This window comes from Thunnus albacares, chromosome 15 (assembly GCF_914725855.1).
Source record: "Thunnus albacares chromosome 15, fThuAlb1.1, whole genome shotgun sequence".
Lineage (NCBI taxonomy): Eukaryota > Metazoa > Chordata > Actinopteri > Scombriformes > Scombridae > Thunnus > Thunnus albacares.
The window spans coordinates 14,874,522-14,895,189 of NC_058120.1; the positions used below are offsets into that span (position 1 = coordinate 14,874,522).

A 20,668-nucleotide genomic window follows, 5' to 3' on the forward strand; every position below is an offset into this window, starting at 1 on the left:
TAATAAAGTTCAATAAATATATATGTATTAAAATGAAATAAAGCAGTTATATGTGTTTTAAATCATAAGTTATTAAAAAAATAACCACAATAATGGATTGTACACATACTTCTTCCACCACTGTTATAAACTCCCAGTGGGTGTGTTGCATCAGTCCCTCACTCACTTTTTCCAAGTATGCTAAAAGGGGATGTTAACATCCTGAAGCTGTGCCTTGTTTATTTTGGCATTGTTACCATACAAACAGACTCTGGCAAGAGGTCTCTAAACTTATTAATGTTACATTTATGGCTGATTTTGCTTCATTGTATAAACATGTACTGTTTGGGGTTTTAAGTTACAACAGAAACTTGTATCTTATATACAAGTATAATCTTATAATTATGTTAGCTAAGTTTCATAATTTTTCCAAAAAAACTCTTGTTTTTCATAAAGAATGTGAGCAGTACTTACAGAACATTAAATAGCGTATTGCACTAACAAGAAGGCTGTGAAAACTATTGGGTGTATTGTTTTTAATGTCTTTAACTCTATTCTGTTGTTTTAATTATTTTATGTATTATTTTATTCATTATTTTTATTGTTATTGATTATTCTTCCTTTTTCTTTATTATCATATATTATTTATGTTCCCAGGAATGTACCTCATGTTCACTCAATAAAGTTGATTCAAAAAAAGCGGATGTTTTCCATTCTGTGCTCTTCCGGGTTGCTCAGCTAACTGTCCACACCACAAACTGAGAAACCTTTGACAATGACAGCACAACTGTAGCGGACTGAGCTGCCTGAAAATGAGAAACATACTCTTAATTGCCTTTCTGGCTCCTTGTTGGGTCAACGGGGCAATTAAGTCGAGAACTACAACGGAGGAGAGCCGCGAAGAAAACCCGGAGTTCGGTAAGTAACTTAGCAAGCTAACGGTAGCTTTAACGGTTAATCTAACGTTTTTTGGAAGAATGAGCGTTAACGACGATCACTGTAACTTTATGTTTTATACTTATGTAATGTTTTATTATATATATACATATGAACACTAATTTTTGTCTGAAGTGTTATTAAAGTGGTAAAGACATTAAGTCAAGGCTAGCTGCTAATAAGGAGCATATCATCAGATTGTCGTAACATGATTTAACCGCCATACTCCGCTGTTTGAAATGAAGTAAAGCGGTTTCCACTCCGTCGTGAATGACCACAGCCGTCGGTTCATGTCTTTCAGATGGTCTGAGCTCTATCCTGTCAGATTTTGAGGTACTTCCGGTGTCAGGCCTCCAGCTGCACTCTGTAAGGAAGAGAGACGTTCACACCCAGTCTCACCTGGAGCGACTGGTGAGCTTCAGAGCCCTGCACAGGTACAGCAGCACCCTCATGTCTCATTGATATAACGTTACGCCCACTTCAAAGTGAAAAGTTAAAAAAAAGTTATTGGTCCACCGCTTCATACTAGTAATTCAGAGATCCCTTCTTAGTGCAACTCCAAAGTAATATGTCTGGATCACAATCCACAATCCTTGTTTCATTTGTGGATGTCAATTTTGATAATATGACAAAAATGACATTATTTCTAGTAGGAAATCCCTCCTTGCTCTATATCCACTGCAACTCAGCAAGGAAACCCTATCAATAGAAACAAAAAGTAATCATGTTTGGATTAATGTAGATATTATGGTTTTATCTTCTTTTCTTGACTTCAGAAATTTCAAGCTTTACTTGACCACCAACACAGACCTTTTCACCGAGAAATTCCAAGCTGTGTTTGTTGATAAACACGGGAAAGAGGAAAACTTCGATGTTCAGCTCCAGAACTATTTCACTGGACACGTTGTTGGTGAGTGGATGATGAAGGTCTTTTTTAATGTTTTCCCTGAAGCCGTATTTTCCATGAGTCGTAGTTTGAATGTGCAAAATAGGCTGAGCTCTACATACGTGCCTGTCTGAAAAATCTTTAAGACCTCAATCTGAGAAATCATGGTCACATAAATGCCACTTTTGACTGATCAACAACAATAATAATGTTAGACTGATGCCGATATGCAGGGTGCGATTTGCCAGGGGGATGGTAGGGATTTCCCCATCTCTGGTCTATATTTTCCTGCCTCTGCTGAATTAGTTAAATCCTGGTGGTGACAAAAGTTTATCCCCTTCATAGTGATTTATGCTGCTTCACCCATAGATGATATAAAATATCTAAAATAAAATAGGCTATTTAAAAAAAAGTCTAAGTAAAGTGCTGCAATGCGAGAACAGTTTATAGTGCAAACAACAATAAAATCAGAAATGGACTGTCACTGTCAGTGCTTGCATGACAATAGAGATGACATCGTGTCAAGGCTATGTGATGACAAGTAAATGGACTAGGGGTTGCCTCCTTCCTATCAGACTGTTTCCTTAGTCTGACAAGTAGGCATACTGTAGCACATTTATTTCATGATGACAGCAGGTTGTGCTGTTGCAAGTTGTGATTATTTTCTATTCAATATTGAAGTTGTTGCTGCGCATAGAGCTGAATTACAGTGACTTGCAAGAATGACATTGAGTGTATTGGCACGTCTGGCAGAGTGGTGCTATCTGCAGTACAGAAAGAACAGTACGTTGGGGTTTAATTCTGGCATTTTAAATTAGCATATACTTCTGTTTTTTCATATGGTAAATGGACTGCATTTATATAGCGCCTTTCTAATCCTATTGACCACTCAAAGTGCTTTACAATACATGCCAACATTTACACACACATTCATACACTAATGGCAGAGGCTGACATGCAAGGTGCCAACCTGCTCATCAGGAGCGATACAGCGCTTCCTATCCAAAGCGCCTCACAATGTTTCTATGCTCACCCATTCAACACACACTCAAACACCAATGGCATGCCATCTGGAGCAATTTGGGGTTCAGTATCTTGCCCAAGGACATTTTGACATATGGACTGGAGGAGCCGGGGATTGAACCACCAACCCTCTGATTGGTGGACGACTTGCTCTACCTCCTGAGCCATGATGCCACATATGAGCACATCTTCTATGTGTCTGCATGAGTAAAGGACAAGGCATGAACTTGACATCACATTGCTGACAGTGAAAATATTGCACTACTTGATGAATTAAATCTTAAAAAATGGATTAAATATTATGCAAATGCAGTGGTCAAGTTCTGTAACTGTTTTTATAAATGTTACTGTTACAGCTGCAAGAAATAGCCTAATAGGCTCCATAGTCTATATAGGCCCACTGTGGTTCTGATTTATTTCCATGAATAAAAAACAACCCCCCCTCTGATTTTTTTTCACAAATAGCACCCTTCAAATATGGCTTAATTAAGATGATACTGGCTGATGATAATAGTATGCTGATGTATGTTTACTTAATAGATCACTGGATTTAGTTCAAATTTATTAAAAGTATAACTTTTATTTATTTTGTGTTTACAGGAGAAGAGAATTCACATGTGCAGGCACACATGGACGGAGATGAGTTTTCTGCTCACATTCTAACCAATGAAGCAGAATACAATGTAGAGGTAAGGAGTGCCTTTAATGTCATTGGGCCTCATGCAGAAACATGTTTGTACACTTATCCTAAAACTCTTTTTCTGTGGTTTGTTGTATGAGTGATGCAAGTCAGCTTCAACAAACTCTCTTAACTGCCCGAACTTGTCATAAATTGCTTGTTTCAACCCGTTGAATGTCACCCATTCATGAGTGGGTGCCCGTTCGTGGGATTTGACCTTTTAGTATAATCACTGCCCCTAAAACTGCCATATAAGGCTACATGTTCCGTCTTGTTTGTGGCATGTTTCATTCACCAAAATGTCACCAAAGACTAAAAAGAAGAATTTCACACAACAGAGCTTTAAGTCATGCTGTGAGAAATCAACAGACAAAAAGTAGGTGATGTTACACTGTCAGCTGCAATAGAAGATGATACTGGACCGAGACCCTGAGGCTGCTGTTTCCAACAGCTGCTGAAATGTAGAAGTTGCTACACCAGAATATGGCATTAAAAATCCTAAAATCTAAAAAAAAAAAAACTCAGTAAATTGACAGCCATGATGATGATTTTGATACCATATTTAAACTCCAAATTCATTCAGATTAAGTCAAACAAGTGTTTCTCTTGTGAAGAAAGACATAAACTATCTATTCATGAATTGTACAACAAGTCTGGACCAGTTGTAAATTTTGTTCGGACCTTCAGAGAAAATTCTAAGTACGAGAAAATGGATGGATGCCACAAATTTTCTTAGATCACTCGAATGCGCCTCTTAAGAACGAATCTGTTCGCACGAGTGGTTCTTGCAAGAGACCCATTGTTTCTATTTGGAATCCAAATAGAGGGGGAATTGACCCTTTACCATCTTTTTTGTAAGACACTTAACCCTCGGCCATTTTATCGAAGGCATTTGACTGAAGTTTGACAGCAGAGAGGCCACATTGTTGAACCCTGTGATGGTTCTCAGAATCATCAAAGCAAAGTATTGCATGCACATTCAAATATTCCACTGGGTGCACTTTCAAAAAGGCAAAACGCAGGCTGAATGCTCCCTAAAGCATTTATTGAAACAGTGATGGGAAGTTTTTCACTGTGTTTTCAGTGTACTATGTCTTGGTATTGCTTCCCAGCATTATAAAAAATGACTACTCAGGCACCTCTGTATTTCACTCAGTTGAGTGCCATATTGCTTATACTTATCTTTACTCTGTCATTTTGGATGTACTGATTTTTTAAGTTTTATTGCTGTAATCTTTTCAGCTTGCAGTCTCTGATAATTAAACGTCCATCAAAGGTTGAACGTTGCCTGATTTACCAGTCCAGTAGATTCCACTAGTAGCTGATTTAAAAGATACTAGAGAAGGAGACAGTTACATAATAAATGCCCTGTAGCCCAGTTTATCTCATAATGAGCGTATTTTGCATCAGCAAAATTGTTCTATCAGTCCATTACCATCGCCATGTGTCTTTTTCCTGTTATCATTCCTCACCTATATCTTTATATCCGTATTTCCTCTGTTTTTGTCGCTCTTGTCTTTTTTTTTTTTCTCAACATCTCTTCTCCGAGTCCTCTGTTTTGCTCTCTAATGCCGTCTCTCTTTCTCTGGCCATCCAGCCCTTGTGGAGGTTTACAGATTCCCCCAGTGATAACAGGTTGCTGGTTTATCGCTCTGAAGACATCAAGAATCTGAGTCGCATCGTCTCTCCAAAAGTGTGCGGTTACATCCATGCAGAGACCAAGGACCTGCTGCCACAGTCGGCCAGGAGGGATTGGGACGGGCAGGAGGAGGTGGACGAGATGAAGGGTGAGATCAGCTGTCTGGTTTCCTCTCTGGGTGTGGAGAGTCCTGCATATGTGTGCGTGTTTATATTTGTGCGTCTGTTGTGGAAATATGTAGGAGGAAGATGGAGTATATAAGGGGTTTGAGATCACTAATACGAGCTTAAGAGCCTAGGCTCTGTGCTTTTGTTGGATGTTAAGAAGAGATAAAAAAGAGTAGGAGTATAACAAATGTTTAAGGTGGAGAGAAGGAAGGAGGAGGCTCTAGTAGTGAGACAAAGGAGGTGGGCGTTAGATTCTGTAACAATCATTTTAATAAAAGCCTTAACCTAGCCTATTTTGTGCACATACACACTACTGACAGGAGATTATTATGTAAAAACCGAATGCCTTTTTATTCTTTTGTGCTGCTGTGTAAATGTAAAGCATATGACGGTGATAATGTTCCAGAGGCGATATCTAAAACACCTCTCACTGGCTCCCAGTTGAAAGCACTCACTGGGGATATGAGTTGAGGTGAAGGTTCTTATGGAGGAGGCATTAAAATTCATGGAGGCTCTGCTGCCCAATGAGAAGAATCGTAGTCGTCACTGGTCTCCCACTGCTTGTTGTGGAAGCCAGAGCAGCGCACACCCACACTCCTTAGCAGTGTTACAGCCAAGTGTATGATGTAATGCTCAAAAGAGGTGTCCTCCAGTTGTCCTTTTCTGTTTATTCTGCAACTACTGACTGTTCAGAGTTGAAGATGTATGAGGCATCTCTCCAGAGTTCCTGGGTATACATGTTTTGTAGGAATTAATACTTACATATGTTGTATATTGTATGGTAAAATACAGGAATAATATCTGAATATATGCATTTAACAGTTTAATTTATTGGAATAATGAGGCTGCAACACACTATTATGGTGCAGCATTCTTACCTAGTTCTCTAAGGAAATCCCTAAAATATTTTCTTGTCACCTCTGTTCAGTTTTATTTAATTGAATTCTGAATTTTATCACTTATGGAGGCAAGTCGTGTAGAAGACATGGAGGCTTCACAGACTCTATGCTTTTCTGTTAGGGATGCACAAATCCAACTTTCTCTCCCCTGTTTTCCTACACCTCCACTCATGTTATCTGCAGATACCGAGTACGATCTGATACCAGTTCCCAAATTAAAAATCTGTATCACTGTGTGGAACACTTGGTTTCATTTTTTATGTAAGGTAACATGAGTTCAGGGTTTTGCTGTAGCACTAAAAACTGAGTCAGCAGCCCACAGTGATGAATGGTAATGGAATGAATGTAACTGATAGCGGAAACACTAAATCTTATAATGACACTGATAAAGAAACTGTATTTAATATGGGTCGGTCACATCATGGCCAATACCTGATCCACTTGATCAGGTTATTATTTGTGTATCACTATGTTCTGTAACTGAATTAAAGTAGAGTTTTTGAGTATTAACGATACACTGAATATTTTGGGGAGTTTGGACTGTTGGTCGACCAAAACAAGCAATTTAAAGGGCTCTGGGAAATTTTGATAAAGATTTTATAGACTAAATGACTGATTTATGAAAGAATAATCAACAGATTTCTTACTTATGAAAATTGTAATGTTTTGCTCAGGGCTGCAGCTAGCAATTAGCTGCAGCCCTGAGCAAAACATTACAAACAGTACCACAGACGGTAAGTCTTGCATGAGCATCATCTAATCTGTGAGGTCATGTTTTGTAGCAATGGATAAATCACAGAATCATTTTGTACAGTAGACCTTTGAGTTTATCATGAAAAGCTCTGCCATAGGTGGATAATTGAGCCTCACAATATAGCCCTATGTCTATATGTGAAATCAGCTTTAATTTACTGAGGCTACCTCGTCTAGCTGTCAAATACAGCAGACCTCATCCATGCTCATTATTATGCACTCAAGCCTCTACTATAAAGGTAAACCGTGGTTTCATTCTGGCTTGAAGAATAGAGGCAGAGCTTAATCAGTTCATAGGCAAACAAAAAAAGAAGACGGGTTGCTAAATGTGAAAATGAGGGCAATTAACAACGGGATACTGGAGCATGGCCTCATTGTGTAACTTTTTGATGTCTTTATGTATCTATCTTCCATGTAAGCTTACCCTTGACTTATATGTTTGAATACGGCAATGCTTTTCCCCCTCTGTTTGTCAGCCTGTGAACATTTTTCTTGTGTGTGTGTCATTAAAACTGCTCCTGCTTCCTCTTACTTTGCAGAGTACCACCACAGAGAGAAGAGACAGGCCCACGACCACAAGAAGAACACCTGCCCCCTGTTGTTGGTTGCAGATTACCGCTTCTTCAAACACATGGGCCGTGGACAAGAGAGCGTCACTCTCAACTACCTGGTCTGACTTTATCATCTTATGTACAAAACCTAATTCAGTAGTGCAGAAAAGGAATCACCATGTTTAACATGCATCCACAGAACTAGAGGATAATTAAATTGACGAAATCAGAGAAAGTCAAAATAATTATTTGTAGTATTGTCTATATAATTTTGTTTGTTAATCATTGCTATATGATTTTTTTCTTTTCTCATTTCAGATTGAGCTGATTGATCGAGTCGATGACATTTATAGAAATACAACCTGGGATGATGAATTCAAGGGCTACGGGGTCCAGATCCATCAGGTGTGTGTGGCTGACTGTGTGTTTGTTGTACTTTGTTGAACTTTAGTTCAACTATGACTCTGGAAACAATTTGTGGCACTTCAGCATCAAACATCACCACTCCCAGCAGCTTGATGGCTGTGTGACAGCCGGAAGTGAAGCTGAAAATAACACTAAATAACCCTCAGTGGGTTTGAGAAATACATTTTTAAGAGGAACTGAAAGCTTTTGTGTGTGCCTTATGGGGTAATTTAATTTGTTCCACAGGCTTTGGTAATGAATGGAGACACTGTTTGTCATACTATGAGGCCCGGGCTTTGTCATTGAAAAGATATGCAGTCATTTAGCCACTCCTATGGTTATGTTCTAATCTTCTTCACCATAAATATAATAAAAAAATAACTTGTAATGTGCCACTTTTAACCTCAATAACTTTAAGGAAAATTTTAGGCTTTTAACGCAACCCCTTGAGTGCCATATAGAAAGTCACATGGTCCTCCCGAAAAATGCTATCTGCTTTAAAGCTATTGCTACTAGTTGGTCAGCTGCTGGGCAACTTCTGACAACAGTGACACTTATAGAATTTGTGAATGAATGGGATATTGTTTTTATGATTTTAGCAGCTAATTATTAAAAATGCCACAGTAAAAGAAAAAAAGGAAACTTTCTCGTTTTGAACAATCTTCATGGCCATTTGAGTATAGATTTCTGAGTTTATGAGGTACACCTAAATGCACCATGTCCCTTGTTTTACAGTCTATGGTCAGCACTTTACAAAGTGATGTAGACACACAATCTATCTTTTAAGTGTTTGCGTGTTTAAGTGGAGACAGCCTGACCACGCCTCTCAAGTGTAGATGACGTGATGTGATCACAGGGTAAAAGCTCAGGGGAGGCTATTTGTGTGCAGCAGGGGGAGAGTGAGTCGGTGCAGGTGTGTCCGCGTCTGTCTAGGAGTATATCAGAGAGAGACAGCGTGAGAACAGGGTGCACAGCTCCAAAAATAGAGAATCTATCTGTGGCAGGCAAAGTTTTATTGTGGCGGGCCACCACAAATAAATGAATGTATGGGACTCTAATGTTCTGTATGTATCTTTAAAATCTGGACTATTTTCAACTGCAACAGATGTAGCAAATGATATGAAATATTCCATGAAACATTCATTATGAGCAGTACATCAAGATTTGTGACATGGCTATAATTAAAATTGTATAATTACACATGATGAATTGTTCATAAATGGTGTCTTTGGTTACCATTCTCAGATTATCATCAACAAGGAGCCGACAGAGCCTCCGCCTGGCCATGCTGGCACCGGTTGGGTCCACTATAACATGAAGAACAGTCCCATAAGTGGAAAGGAGGTCTGGGACGTGAAGAAACTTCTGGAGGTAGGAAAGCGAGACGAAGAGAAAAAAAATATTTCTAGGTAGACAAAGTTCACTGTGAGAAACAAACTATACTGTAAGCATAAAGTACATGGTGTGGAGTGGAGTCTTTTTTTCAGTTAAAACCTTGGGACTGAATATTTAAAAAAAAAAAAAAATCTCAATGGATTCTCTAATGACACTTGCTTAAAATGTGTAAAATGCTCTGCACAATCTTATTTGTAGTTTGAGTGATGATAGTTGCAGGCAGTAGCTTTGGCTCAGTCAGTATAAAACATTTTGCCATAACACTGCAGTTTGTCCTCATGATGTCAGAGTTAATAAGCCTGGTTTAGATCCAGATCCCACACATGTAATGGAGGAGTGATTGTATTACAAATAATAGCTTTTTTCTAAAATATATTTTTGGGCCATTTTTGGCCTTTTATTGGATAGTGACAGTGGAGAGATGACAGGATGGGAGAGAAAGACAGAGAATGACATGCAAGGATCCACTGATTGATTTGAACCATGGACATTACAGTTATGTGGCATGTGTCTTCACCAGTGGCCTGGGGCACGCCAATAATAGTGTTTCTAAATATTAATATCTTTATTTTTATCAGTTTTTGTAATGTTGACACATATAATTGCTGATAGATAATGGTCTCCTGTGTCCCTCAGCAATTCAGCTCAGACATTGCAGACAACGCCTCCACTGTGTGTCTGGCCCACCTGTTCACCTACCAGGATTTTGACGAGGGCACATTGGGACTCGCCTACGTGGCCCCTTCTAAAGCTCAGGCCCTGGGCGGCCTGTGCCCCAGACGTAAGGACACCGCCCTTCAGTGAAATGGCTTTCTTAGAATAAGCTCAGCAGTAAATGCTATATACAGTATATTGTCACAGCACAGGCAGTACTGATAAAATGATTTGTTGAGGTCTAGGGGATGTAATTACCACTAAGTCTTATAGCTATCCGAGCTACTAACAAAAGTTACCCTATCAGCAACACGCCACTCTCCTCTCCTCTTCCTCTACACTCTCTCTCTCTGGCATCTGACAGGCTCATATTAGTTAAGACCTGCCTTCTTGACGTTTGGAAATCAAAAAATAAAAGACAATCTGTGACTGTGACAATATATACATCTACATCTTGAAACATCTGCAATACCAGTATATGGTTGATAGAATGGACATCTGTATGTGAAATATTTTACAATGTTATTACACTTTGCTCTGTTGTGCAGCTTGTGTATCATGTCTTGAAGACCATCTATGTTGCAGCACCAGTAAAAATCTCTTATCTGTTCCAGTCATGTAAAGGGAAAGTATTATGTAAGGCTGCTAGTAGATCTGTTTACCAGTAGGACAGATTGTAATGAATACTGGTCTGGTCATGGAAAAGAGGGAAAATATACTAGATACTAATGTCTTTCTTTGGTTGTGTTATTTTGTAGCATACTACCCATCTCACTCTGTCAAGAAGCCCAGTTACCTCAACACAGGCTTGACCAGCACCAATAACTATGGCAAAACCATCCTAACAAAGGTCTGTTTTACTTTGTTTTTTCAGTCATCATCTTTGATATATAACTAATTACTGAGTACACTCAGTTTCAGCCAGGATCTTATGCAACATGTTATCTTGCCAAGTCTGAGTAGAACAGACACACCTTTAGTGTGGGTGTTATGAGTAATAACATAAAAAACATAATAACATTTAAAAAAAAAAAAAAAAATCTTGTTGCATTTTGACACCTAAAGTTTCTTGCACATTGAAACAGTTTACAGCCAGGTTTCAAAACACACATGTGAGCGTGGATTAATTTTTGGGATTTGGGGGCTGAGATTTGGTGTAATTAGCATTATTACTAGGAGAATGTGCTGTACTTAATCACTCATGAGTTAAATAAGCAACACTTCTATAACACCAGCATCTTATGAGTTTAGACTTGGTGTCAGTCTTGCATTTGCTGCTGATAGAAATGTGTGATTTGTTCTTAATTGATTCGTAGACACATTAGTAAACTACGTTCATCATGAATGAATCTGGTGTGTTTGGGTCCCATCAGGAGGCAGATTTGGTGACCACTCATGAGCTGGGCCATAACTTTGGAGCAGAGCACGATCCTGACAACATCCCTTACTGTGCTCCCAGTGATGACCAGGGGGGGAAGTTTGTCATGTACCCTATTGCTGTGAGCGGAGACCATGTCAACAACAAGGTACACACCCTACCAGTGAACAAGTAAAACATGGTATTCAACCACAACACGGGATACCACAGAAGCATTACTATCTAGTTAGTGTTAATGTGTCAGTATACAACAAACTATGCTGTCAGTTTATAAGATACAGTGAGTTAATGATGAAAAGTGTGATATAAAGTGTGAACCCCACCACAGTGTTGGATAAGTGTGACTCACAGTTGTTCCTGTGAAATATCATGACATACAGTAAATGTGCCTCCTCCACCATTGGCCTTAACAGCTAATGTGCATATGACTTTTCTTGCAGTTTGAGGTGAAAAGTGGTGCTGTTTATCTGTTGTGACTTTTTCTGCACTTGGAAATATCTGCAGGGCTTAAAATCGAATCTTGAATCACATCAATCTGCATACAAAGGCCATGAAACCTGTAAATGCACGATCAGTTTTGACAAAAAAGATGCACTCATTGCAGTTAGGAATTGAGTAAATGACCGTTGAGAAATGTTTGCATCAGATTTATATCAGTTATTTTTCTAGTATTTTAGCTTCATGGCAGTCCTTCACCATTATCACCTCTCACATCTGAGCAAAAAACATCCACTCCTAGTTAAATTTAAACCCTGTCTACTTCTCTTCCCCCCACCCCAAAGCGTTTCTCCAACTGCAGCAAGATCTCCATAGGAAAGACGTTACGTTTCAAGGCTCCTGTGTGCTTCAAGGAGAGGAACAGTAAAGTATGTGGGAACTCCAGAGTGGAGAATGGGGAGGAGTGCGACCCAGGGCTACTCCACCTCAACGACGACCCGTGCTGCACCTCTGACTGCAAGTTTAAATTTGGTGCACAGTGCAGGTATGAACTCCAAATGACACAATATCACAGTTTTACAGTTGATTCAGTTTCAAATATGCACAAATAAGTCCATCCCATATTGAAACTGTTAATTCATAAAACATTTATTAATTTATTGAACTTAAAATGTCTGAAAATCTTTGTTACTAGCTTGAAAATGTTTGTTTTCTCCACAGCGACAGAAACAGCCCGTGCTGTAGGAACTGCATGTTTGAGCAGGCAGGAACAAGGTGCCAGGAAGCCATCAATGCTACCTGTAAAGGCATATCCTCCTGCACAGGTGAGCGCCCTCTGCTGTTTGAACACAAGAATTGCAGCAATCACTGTCTGAAAGGCTGGTAACAATTTAAAAATGATCAGTTAAAAATACTGTGAAAAAGGGTTATAGGTTTTGTAATTTGGTGAAAATATACCACACAAAGTGATTCAACTAGATCTCTCAACCTTTCTTTCACATCATAGGCAACAGTAGTCAATGTCCACCTCCTGGAAACGCTAAGGACGATACTGTGTGTGTCGACAACGGTCGGTGTCGCAACGGAGAGTGCAACCCTTTCTGTGAGGCCATGCAGAACCTTCGGTCCTGTGCCTGCAACGGTAAAGAGCCCAAACTGAGAGAAGCTTGATGGAAAAGTGTTAAATGCTCTTTGAGTTAATCGTCTCCTCTGTTTGCAGAAACAGAGAATTCCTGTAAAGTGTGCTGTAGGAGAAAAGATGGCAGCTGCACTCCCTTCATACAGACCAACGAGAGTTTCCTTTTCCTTCGCAAAGGAAAACCCTGCACTGTGGGCTTCTGTGACGGGGATGTGAGTGACCCGACCTGTTAACAGTCTGCTCCATAGAGAGGATTCCTGCTGATCCTGTCATTTTTATATCATGTTTAGTTTTTTTTCTTTTTTCCTTAAGATCCAAACAGTCCAACACGTATATAGAAAATGTAACAAACACTGCAACAGATTTGTAGATTTGCTTTATTTGTTTGGAGAGTGTAATGTTCCGTTTATCATCACAGGGGAAGTGCATGAAGCAGGTACAGGACGTGATCGAGCGGTTGTGGGATTTTATTGACAAACTGGACATCAACACATTTGGTAAGTGGTTTACAGCAGGCTACTTTCCCACAACAGGCATATGATTATTTGGAAAATGAGTCTTACGATTTTGTATTTATTGTTCATGTCTATCTTAACCCCACCTCTCCATCAGGGAAGTTCCTGGCTGATAACATAGTGGGCTCTGTCGTGGTGTTTTCACTCATCTTCTGGATTCCTCTCAGCATCCTGGTTCACTGTGTGGTAAGAAACTGCTGGACATCGGTTTACACTAGTTGACTTCAGGGTGCCATGAACTGCTCTTTTTGGATTCTGTAGCTTTGTGGTTGAAGATAAATCTCTTCACCAGCTACAGTAATGGTTTTAAAACTTTTACTTCGGTTAGTGCTGATGATGCTGCTCTTTTGCGTTCCTCTTTGCAGGACAAACGACTTGACCAGCAGTATGAGGAGAACACAAAGTCCTTCTACTACCCTCCGAATGTAAGTTTGTCATCTCCCAAATGCTGTGCTCGTATATGATCTTGTGCATCAGCATTGCTGCCACACTAACCAAACTAATACACTCCCACAATGCTTTTTGAAACACACTGCCATCTTTTAATAAGGAGAGGGGAGCATAAAGGTTTATTGTTCAAGGTGAGGTATTTCTTTTCTTTTTTTCTGAAATGATTCTCTCTCTTCAGGCATGGTCTGTCACCATTTATCCAAAAAGAGAAAAAAGAGATTACCAACAATGAAAATATGTATTTACACCAAACTTCTCTCTGCTATATTTGGCAGCAAAGTTAAAAATGTTGTAAAATAATGTTTAAACTTAAGAATTACCCATATGTCTGGCTTATTTATCCTTCAAAAGTTTTTTTAAAAATATATATATTTTTGCAATCACAAATGCCTTCCTTTGTGATTTGTTAGTAGATGATTTTCTTGTCAGACATTATATTTATTGTCTCTTTGACATGCAGTTCGTGCTACTGCAAAACATTCATACTCTTAAACCTGACATTATTTCCAAGACACACCTGGTCTTATATATATATTGGGACAGGACATGCATGGATTTAGAATCATAAAAAGCTGTAACTTGAAGCAGTGTGAGCTAGCGGTCAGGCCTCACTGTCACTGCTGGGCTCAATCTCCGAAATGACCTGTCCATCACTCTTTGCCTTGGCCTCTTTCCATCCTCATTGGAACTGCAGCAGATGGTGGAAGTTTGTAGTAGAGCTCCCGCCATAGGTGAGTGCGTGTGCCATGGCTTGGTGTTGCGATGCGTTGCCATTGAATCCATGATGATGATGCATGGTCAGTGGCCCGACGTTTGGGATACTCCTGCAGTCGTTTACTCCTTGATGTAATCACTGATCTAGTTGCACATTTTCCAGCTCTCACTTGCGTCTTTCATCCGAGAGATGAAGCGAGAGAGGCTTAAACTGAGGCTAATGTGACTGAATAACTGTCAAGCATGTTCCTCTGCACACATGTCATCCATGCAGAGTCGTATCAGATCAGAAATTACCTCAAGAAAGCAAGATTGCATTTTCGGAGTATTCAAACAGAGAGAGGACTGAACAGGTTTCACCTTATTGTCTTTTGTGGAATCCGACGCAGTGTGTGTCAACATTTTAAGTTTGCATCTGTCGCTGTTTAAAGCCACAACAAGAAGAGGGTAATGTCATCTAGGTGTTTTTTTACCCTTTTGTTTTCTTTTTTAATGGCTGTTTGCTGTCGAGTCCTTTTTTTTTTTCTTTTTTTTTAGGTTTGATTGGGAACACGTTGAGACTGAGGGTACATTCCTCTGTAGACCTTCCTCACTGTAGACATTTTGACTTGTAACAGCAGGAAAAACACTGGAGTAACTAATACAATTAATGATGGCTTAATGTCATGTTGGTGAGCCTGTCAGCCCTGCATGTGAGCTGACAGGCACACTATCAGGGCTCTGGTGCCCCTAAATGGACTTCAGCCATTCTTAATATTAGTTACTCCTCAGTTTGATGACACAAAATGTCCACCATAAGGAGGGTCTCATATTTTACTCATTCCCACTTTTAAAGGGGATATTGGGGGTGGTAATGGGGATGGAGATGGCACATAATTATTAATGAATTTCCCTTTAACAATCATGGAAATAAGATGAAGATTATGATAATAAAACTACTGTACGTCATGTTAAGTTCAGGGGAAATTCACAGAATGGAGTAAAACATGGAATGAATCCCACCTCAGTCACTCCGACAGCTTTGATTTTTTTTTTTTTTTTTTTTTTTTTCCTGCTGTCTCACATTGTTCTTGTTCTTCAGAGTCAAGACATGCTGGGCAACCTCGAGTCAGCGTCCATGCGCATCGTCAAGCCTCCTCAGCCTCACTCCTCCTCCGCCGGCCGGACCGTGCTCTCCTCCCTGCCCCCGCAGCCTCAGCAGCTGAGCCAGGCCGGGGCCCCTCCCGCGGGCAGCAGTACCCAGGCCCCCGGTCCGAGCTACGACCTCACCCCGGACAGCGCAGGGGGGTTACGGATGGCAACCATCCAGGAGGACACCAGCAGCGACTCTCACCTGGGAGAGGAGGGCCTGTCGGAAGATTTCACAACCGCAGGAGCCTACTCGTCGGCTACGAAATCCTCCTACGAGGATCTGACCGAACAGAACCTGCCAGCCAGGGACAGACGGCGCCTCAAGAGGCAGGAGTGCATTGACACTAAAGAGACCGAGTGCTGAGATTCAACAAGCAGCACTTTTTTGTCGAAAAGTTCCAACATGGAACCTGATATGTGTTTTAGAGAACATGCAAATGCGTGCAGCATCATATGCATTTTTCTTGCCACAAATCACAGACAGCAACTGGTGAAAGGTAACAGCATACATGTTTCATAGGTCAGATTTTAGTGTTTAACATTTCAGCCAATGCTAGATGTGGATAGTATTCAGTCAGCTGTAACTTTGAGCCACTATACAATTTCTTGAATTCCTGACTACAGTTAAATTGAAATGTGATTTCATGTTTTCATGTATCGGTGCTGAAACGATGCTGTGCCTTTTTTCAGTTTGGTAGGTGTTTCTTGGCGAGATGAAACCTGTGGAAGTGAATCTAAGTTGCAGCCCTTTGTGCTAGGTTTATCGCGGACCAGTGACCCAAACACATCATATTTAAATGATCTTTTTGTTGTTTCTACTGTGGTTTCTCTATATACAGATAAAAAAAAAAACGATTTATGCCTCTATCAGCTTTTGCAAGCATGCTGTGTCAAAAAAAAGTGAACAAAGGTTGTGTTTCTTAAGTAATCTAAGCATTAAGTTAAAAGCCTAAATCTTGCCTTTCCCCCCCTAAAACACTCGTGCACAAAGTACTGTCTGTGAAGCAATGTGACCTCAGGTTTGCTCCGTTTTAAAAGTGAAAGATGTTAATATTAATGTAGCTGCGGTTATTTTCTGTTAAAAGAAAATATTTCAGTGTGACTCACGGATGCTGAACTTAAAAGATAATTGTTGTATCCTGAATCAAAAAAACTGCACTTGGAAGTATTGTTCGCATTACTGGAGATGTGAATTATGTTTTATAAATGTACTTAATGTGCTGTGTCATCAGTAGTTTGTACATTTAACTTATAATGCAACATTTTGATTCTGTGCAAGGATTGGGCAGTAGACTCTACAGTATTACACTTATTTTATATGACCCGTAGTTTAAATTTTAAGAAAGTAAGTCTCCTGTAGTGTGATGCTTTAATGATTAATCATGTACTCTTTCTGTGTGGTTGATCCCTGTATGAAACACTTTGGTGCCTTTTTCTTATTGTGCAGGAACCGTTCCTTCTGTTCAGACAGACGGGGGAAAATCCAAGTACATGCACATGGATCTGGACATCCTGAGTTTAATTTTAGATACCTGAAGTGCTCAGATGTTATTTTTCCAACATCCTGCCGCTTGGTTTTCGGTCCTCGTGCCAATTTGAGTCCATGCACCTCTTTCACTTACTTATGCTGTTTCACCACTGTTGCCTGCTGTGTCACATGTTAAATTACTTTTAAAAATGTATTAAGTGGAGGTCAAGAAAAAAGTAAACTGTATCTAACATGGAATGCTGACTGGATGTGAATTGTTACACAGACAGATTTCACGTGTCGTATCAGATGAATGATGTGTATATTCATAATGTTTTTATGCGTATAATTTTTTTTTTTTAAGTCACATGCTTGCATTACTTACACTCCTCTCAAAATAAAGATCTTTATTGTGCATTTCAAATCTTGACATAAATGCAGTCCGGTGTACATACTGTCAGTTTACCAGGCAACACAGAAATGCTGGAGATATTTCATCTCCACTGAATGTCCAGCTCTGTTGGATCTTAAAGGAAAAATGTTTTCCATACAAATCCAACGTCCTCCTGTTCACTGGTCACAGAGCAGGCTGCTCTCTGGGCTCTTTCTGTCCACGTCTCCCCAGTAGGGCAGGATGAGAGGCAGGTCAACTACTCGCCTCTCCAGCAGCGCCCACAGGTGCTCGGTCACAAACTGGTTGCCCTTCTCTGAGAGATGCAGCCCATCAGAAAGGTAAAGTGTGTAATCCTGTGGAGCAGAGAACAACACAGGATTTTTAAAAGATAAAATACTCACACTTGTACTCCTTTAAGTATCATATATTAAAGATTGAGAATGAACCGTTACAAAGCTGCTACTTTTAGGGAATTGTTGAAAAAATGTCCTGGAAATTGGTAGGAAAGTTAGAGATCTATAAAATAAAGTAACTGAAATTATAGACATTAAGTTTAAAAAACAAAACAACATAATATGCTTATATATTGTTTAAACTACATGCTGAAAATAATGTTTTTTTCTCTCTTCATATGTTGAGATGCATATGAATCCAACTATAAACCAGTTGAACCCCCCCTGTTTTTCTTATAATTTGCACCACCCTTTTTGCAAAATGTCTAAATCTAACCCATACCTGCAAATTAGTGTAAAATTAAAGGAGCTGTAAAATAAATCATCATCATTCAGTATTCAATAATTTTATCAGCTGATTCAGAAACATAGAATTTGGATGAACTGCCTGTTTCATTCATGAGTTCAAAGTTTTCAAGGAGCTTTCCTGAAAGGAACTGTGTAATTTGGTACTAATTATAGAGGAAATGGAAATTTCCTGAAAAGAAAAAATTCAAGTAAATATTTATGTTTGCCTGTAGACAAAATTCACATTTCTTTCATGTTCAGCTGAAACTTTGTGGAAATAATTAAGAAATGACAGTTCTGTAAAATATCGCAATGTCCGCAATGTTTTCTGTATGAGGACTTCATGTTACAAGTGCTGCCCACCTGTCCGTCTCTCTGCATGAGGGTCCAGAGGTCTAGGACGTCTGTACCACACTGACCAGCTGCCTGGACACATGCCTGGGCATACTGTCCTGCTACAGAGTTGAGGCGATTGAGAGTACCTCCTGGAAGACATATAAAGAGGTATTCATGATCTTTGCAGGCCCGGATTGTAAAAAATAGTTCTATGCGACGATACAAGAACGAGAGAGTGTTACCTTTCAGGATACACTCCTTCTCCCAGGCTGGCTCGTGAATAGGAGGAGGGGTGATGAAAATAACTTTGTCAGCTGACACTCCAGCTGAAGCCAGGAGCTTGGAGATCTCCTTCAGGTTCTCTGAGTACTCCTGCAGAGAGATGTGTTGCTGAGGGTTCTTATCTGCACGACAGGAACAGATGGAAGGAGGCAAAATCAGAAAGGTATATTAGGAAGGAATAACAAATTCTTTGAGCAACTTTTTAACGTGAAACTGCTTTATTCAGCGTTTTTACTGGTTTTAATCACTGTGTACGACAGTCCGACATGCCCCCTTATTGGATATCACTTATTGATTGGACGCTGCAGCTGATCAGACTGATCTGATACATCACTGCAGTTTCATACCGAAGTGGAGACAGATTACAGATTAAATTTAAGTGTATCATTCCCAAGTTTTATGTTTATTTATATATTCATCATATAGTTAAAAATCTGTTAATTGTCGGTCTGATCAACAAAAGAACCATAAACAACTTTCTTCATTTATTAGAAAGATTTTTTTCATGATGTTATTTCCTCCATTAAACTGTTTCTTGCTGACAGACAGACTCTTCCTGACTTTAACTTTATCCATAATAACAGTTAAACACATTTATATATTACATCATTTATCGTCCTTTCCATTCAGTCACATGTGAGGCTGAAAATTCCTGAGTGTCGAGTTTGATATGAGTTACATCATTTCCATTTGCCCTGAAACATTTAGCCAAATACATATTTTCCAGTGTTCAGGAGACACCCTGATCATATTCTGGGTTATTGAATGATGAATTCACTATCAGGGTTATCAAAAAATACAGGTGGAAATGATCAATAAATAGTATAAACGCATTCTGCGAGTAGAAATGGTTTCTACAGCTGTTAAAGCCGACTGACAGCTGATCCAGGTGTGATCAGCTCCTCGCTTGATTTCCTTGCGTCTCTCCTTGCATCCACGGTGGGAGGGACTAAGACGCAAGGAAAAGACGCAAGTGAGGGAAACGTTGATGCAATTTAAGAGATTTGGGATGCACCCAGTGTTTGCAGCAGAATGCTTTATCAATACAGTGGGTGTACTTCCGGTCAGAGTAATTGTACCTTCCAGGGCACAGTCGTTGGCGCCAAAGAAGACAGTGACAGCTGCAATGTTGTTGTCTGCTGAGCTCTGACTGTTGATGAGACGAGGAAGAACAATTTTGGCCCATCTGGAGTTGTAGCCAGAGAGTCCTCTGTTCACAACGTCACACTTTCTGAGGGGAAATTAAATGCCGGGTTAAGATATTGGTCAAAGTTGCATGCAAGATACAAAATCACAGCCATGTGAATGTATAAAACTGAAGCACTTAAAGGAATTATATTAAAAAATACGACTTAAGTCAAGAGACATTAGATGGGAACTGACCTTGCTAGTCTGTTGGCAATTTCTGAGCCCCACCCATTGGCTTGAAATGAAAACTGAAAGAAACACCATTAATACCATTAGCTCGCAAAATAACAGATAATGCGAATTAACGATAAGATAGCAGCGAACAAAATGCACAATATTGCAGTAGATCTCCATGCATGATCTTACCTGTGTGATTGAGTCGCCAAATAAAATCACTTTAGGCCAAATAACTGTTTTGTACTTGGACATGATTATGTTGCAGAAAACTAGTTGCAGTCGCAGTGGACTGTACTTCCGGTTGTGGGGGGAAGTGTTTCACCAAACTTCACAATAAAAGTCTTGACATTATG

At 39.6% G+C, this 20,668-nt stretch overlaps 2 protein-coding genes across 3 annotated transcripts; one reads left to right on the forward strand and one right to left on the reverse strand.

Moving 5' to 3' along the window:
* The first annotated feature begins 666 nt into the window (after nt 1–666).
* On the forward strand, nt 667–17,628 carry adam17a (ADAM metallopeptidase domain 17a). The gene is made up of 19 exons (XM_044374106.1): nt 667–897; nt 1,217–1,349; nt 1,692–1,825; nt 3,425–3,513; nt 5,101–5,290; nt 7,501–7,631; nt 7,831–7,917; nt 9,163–9,288; nt 9,949–10,093; nt 10,725–10,816; nt 11,340–11,492; nt 12,127–12,326; nt 12,503–12,606; nt 12,789–12,923; nt 13,002–13,132; nt 13,339–13,417; nt 13,533–13,621; nt 13,801–13,860; nt 15,681–17,628. Exons 1-19 carry the CDS (start codon nt 792–794, stop codon nt 16,092–16,094), a joined length of 2,598 nt encoding a protein of 865 aa, XP_044230041.1. The 5' UTR covers nt 667–791; the 3' UTR covers nt 16,095–17,628.
* Nucleotides 17,591–20,639, reverse strand: iah1 (isoamyl acetate hydrolyzing esterase 1 (putative)). 2 transcript variants are annotated; one of them, XM_044374111.1, is made up of 6 exons: nt 20,505–20,639; nt 20,334–20,386; nt 20,030–20,181; nt 18,911–19,072; nt 18,696–18,817; nt 17,591–17,945 (listed from the first exon to the last, which is right to left on the reverse strand). In XM_044374111.1, the coding sequence occupies exons 1-6, from the start codon at nt 20,565–20,567 to the stop codon at nt 17,769–17,771; spliced, it is 729 nt and encodes a 242-aa protein (XP_044230046.1). In that variant the 5' UTR covers nt 20,568–20,639; the 3' UTR covers nt 17,591–17,768. The 2 variants fall into 2 exon arrangements, with proteins under 2 accessions (XP_044230046.1, XP_044230045.1); XM_044374110.1 differs by having other exon boundaries at nt 18,696–19,072.
* Between the last annotated feature and the right edge of the window lie 29 nt (nt 20,640–20,668).

What these genes read in the sequence shown, in the direction of transcription:
- iah1 (XM_044374110.1), bottom strand. Translation starts at nt 20,567, where the DNA reads ATGTCCAAGTACAAAACAGTTATTTGGCCTAAAGTGATTTTATTTGGC. An exon ending in TTGGCGACTCAATCACACAG is followed by an intron (nt 20,387 to 20,504) that starts GTAAGATCATGC and finishes TGTTTCTTTCAG; the next exon opens with TTTTCATTTCAAGCCAATGG. An exon ending in CAACGACTGTGCCCTGGAAG is followed by an intron (nt 19,073 to 20,029) that starts GTACAATTACTC and finishes CCTGTCGTGCAG; the next exon opens with ATAAGAACCCTCAGCAACAC.
- adam17a (XM_044374106.1), top strand. Translation starts at nt 792, where the DNA reads ATGAGAAACATACTCTTAATTGCCTTTCTGGCTCCTTGTTGGGTCAAC. An exon ending in GGAGGTGGACGAGATGAAGG is followed by an intron (nt 5,291 to 7,500) that starts GTGAGATCAGCT and finishes CTTACTTTGCAG; the next exon opens with AGTACCACCACAGAGAGAAG. An exon ending in AAATTTGGTGCACAGTGCAG is followed by an intron (nt 12,327 to 12,502) that starts GTATGAACTCCA and finishes TTTTCTCCACAG; the next exon opens with CGACAGAAACAGCCCGTGCT.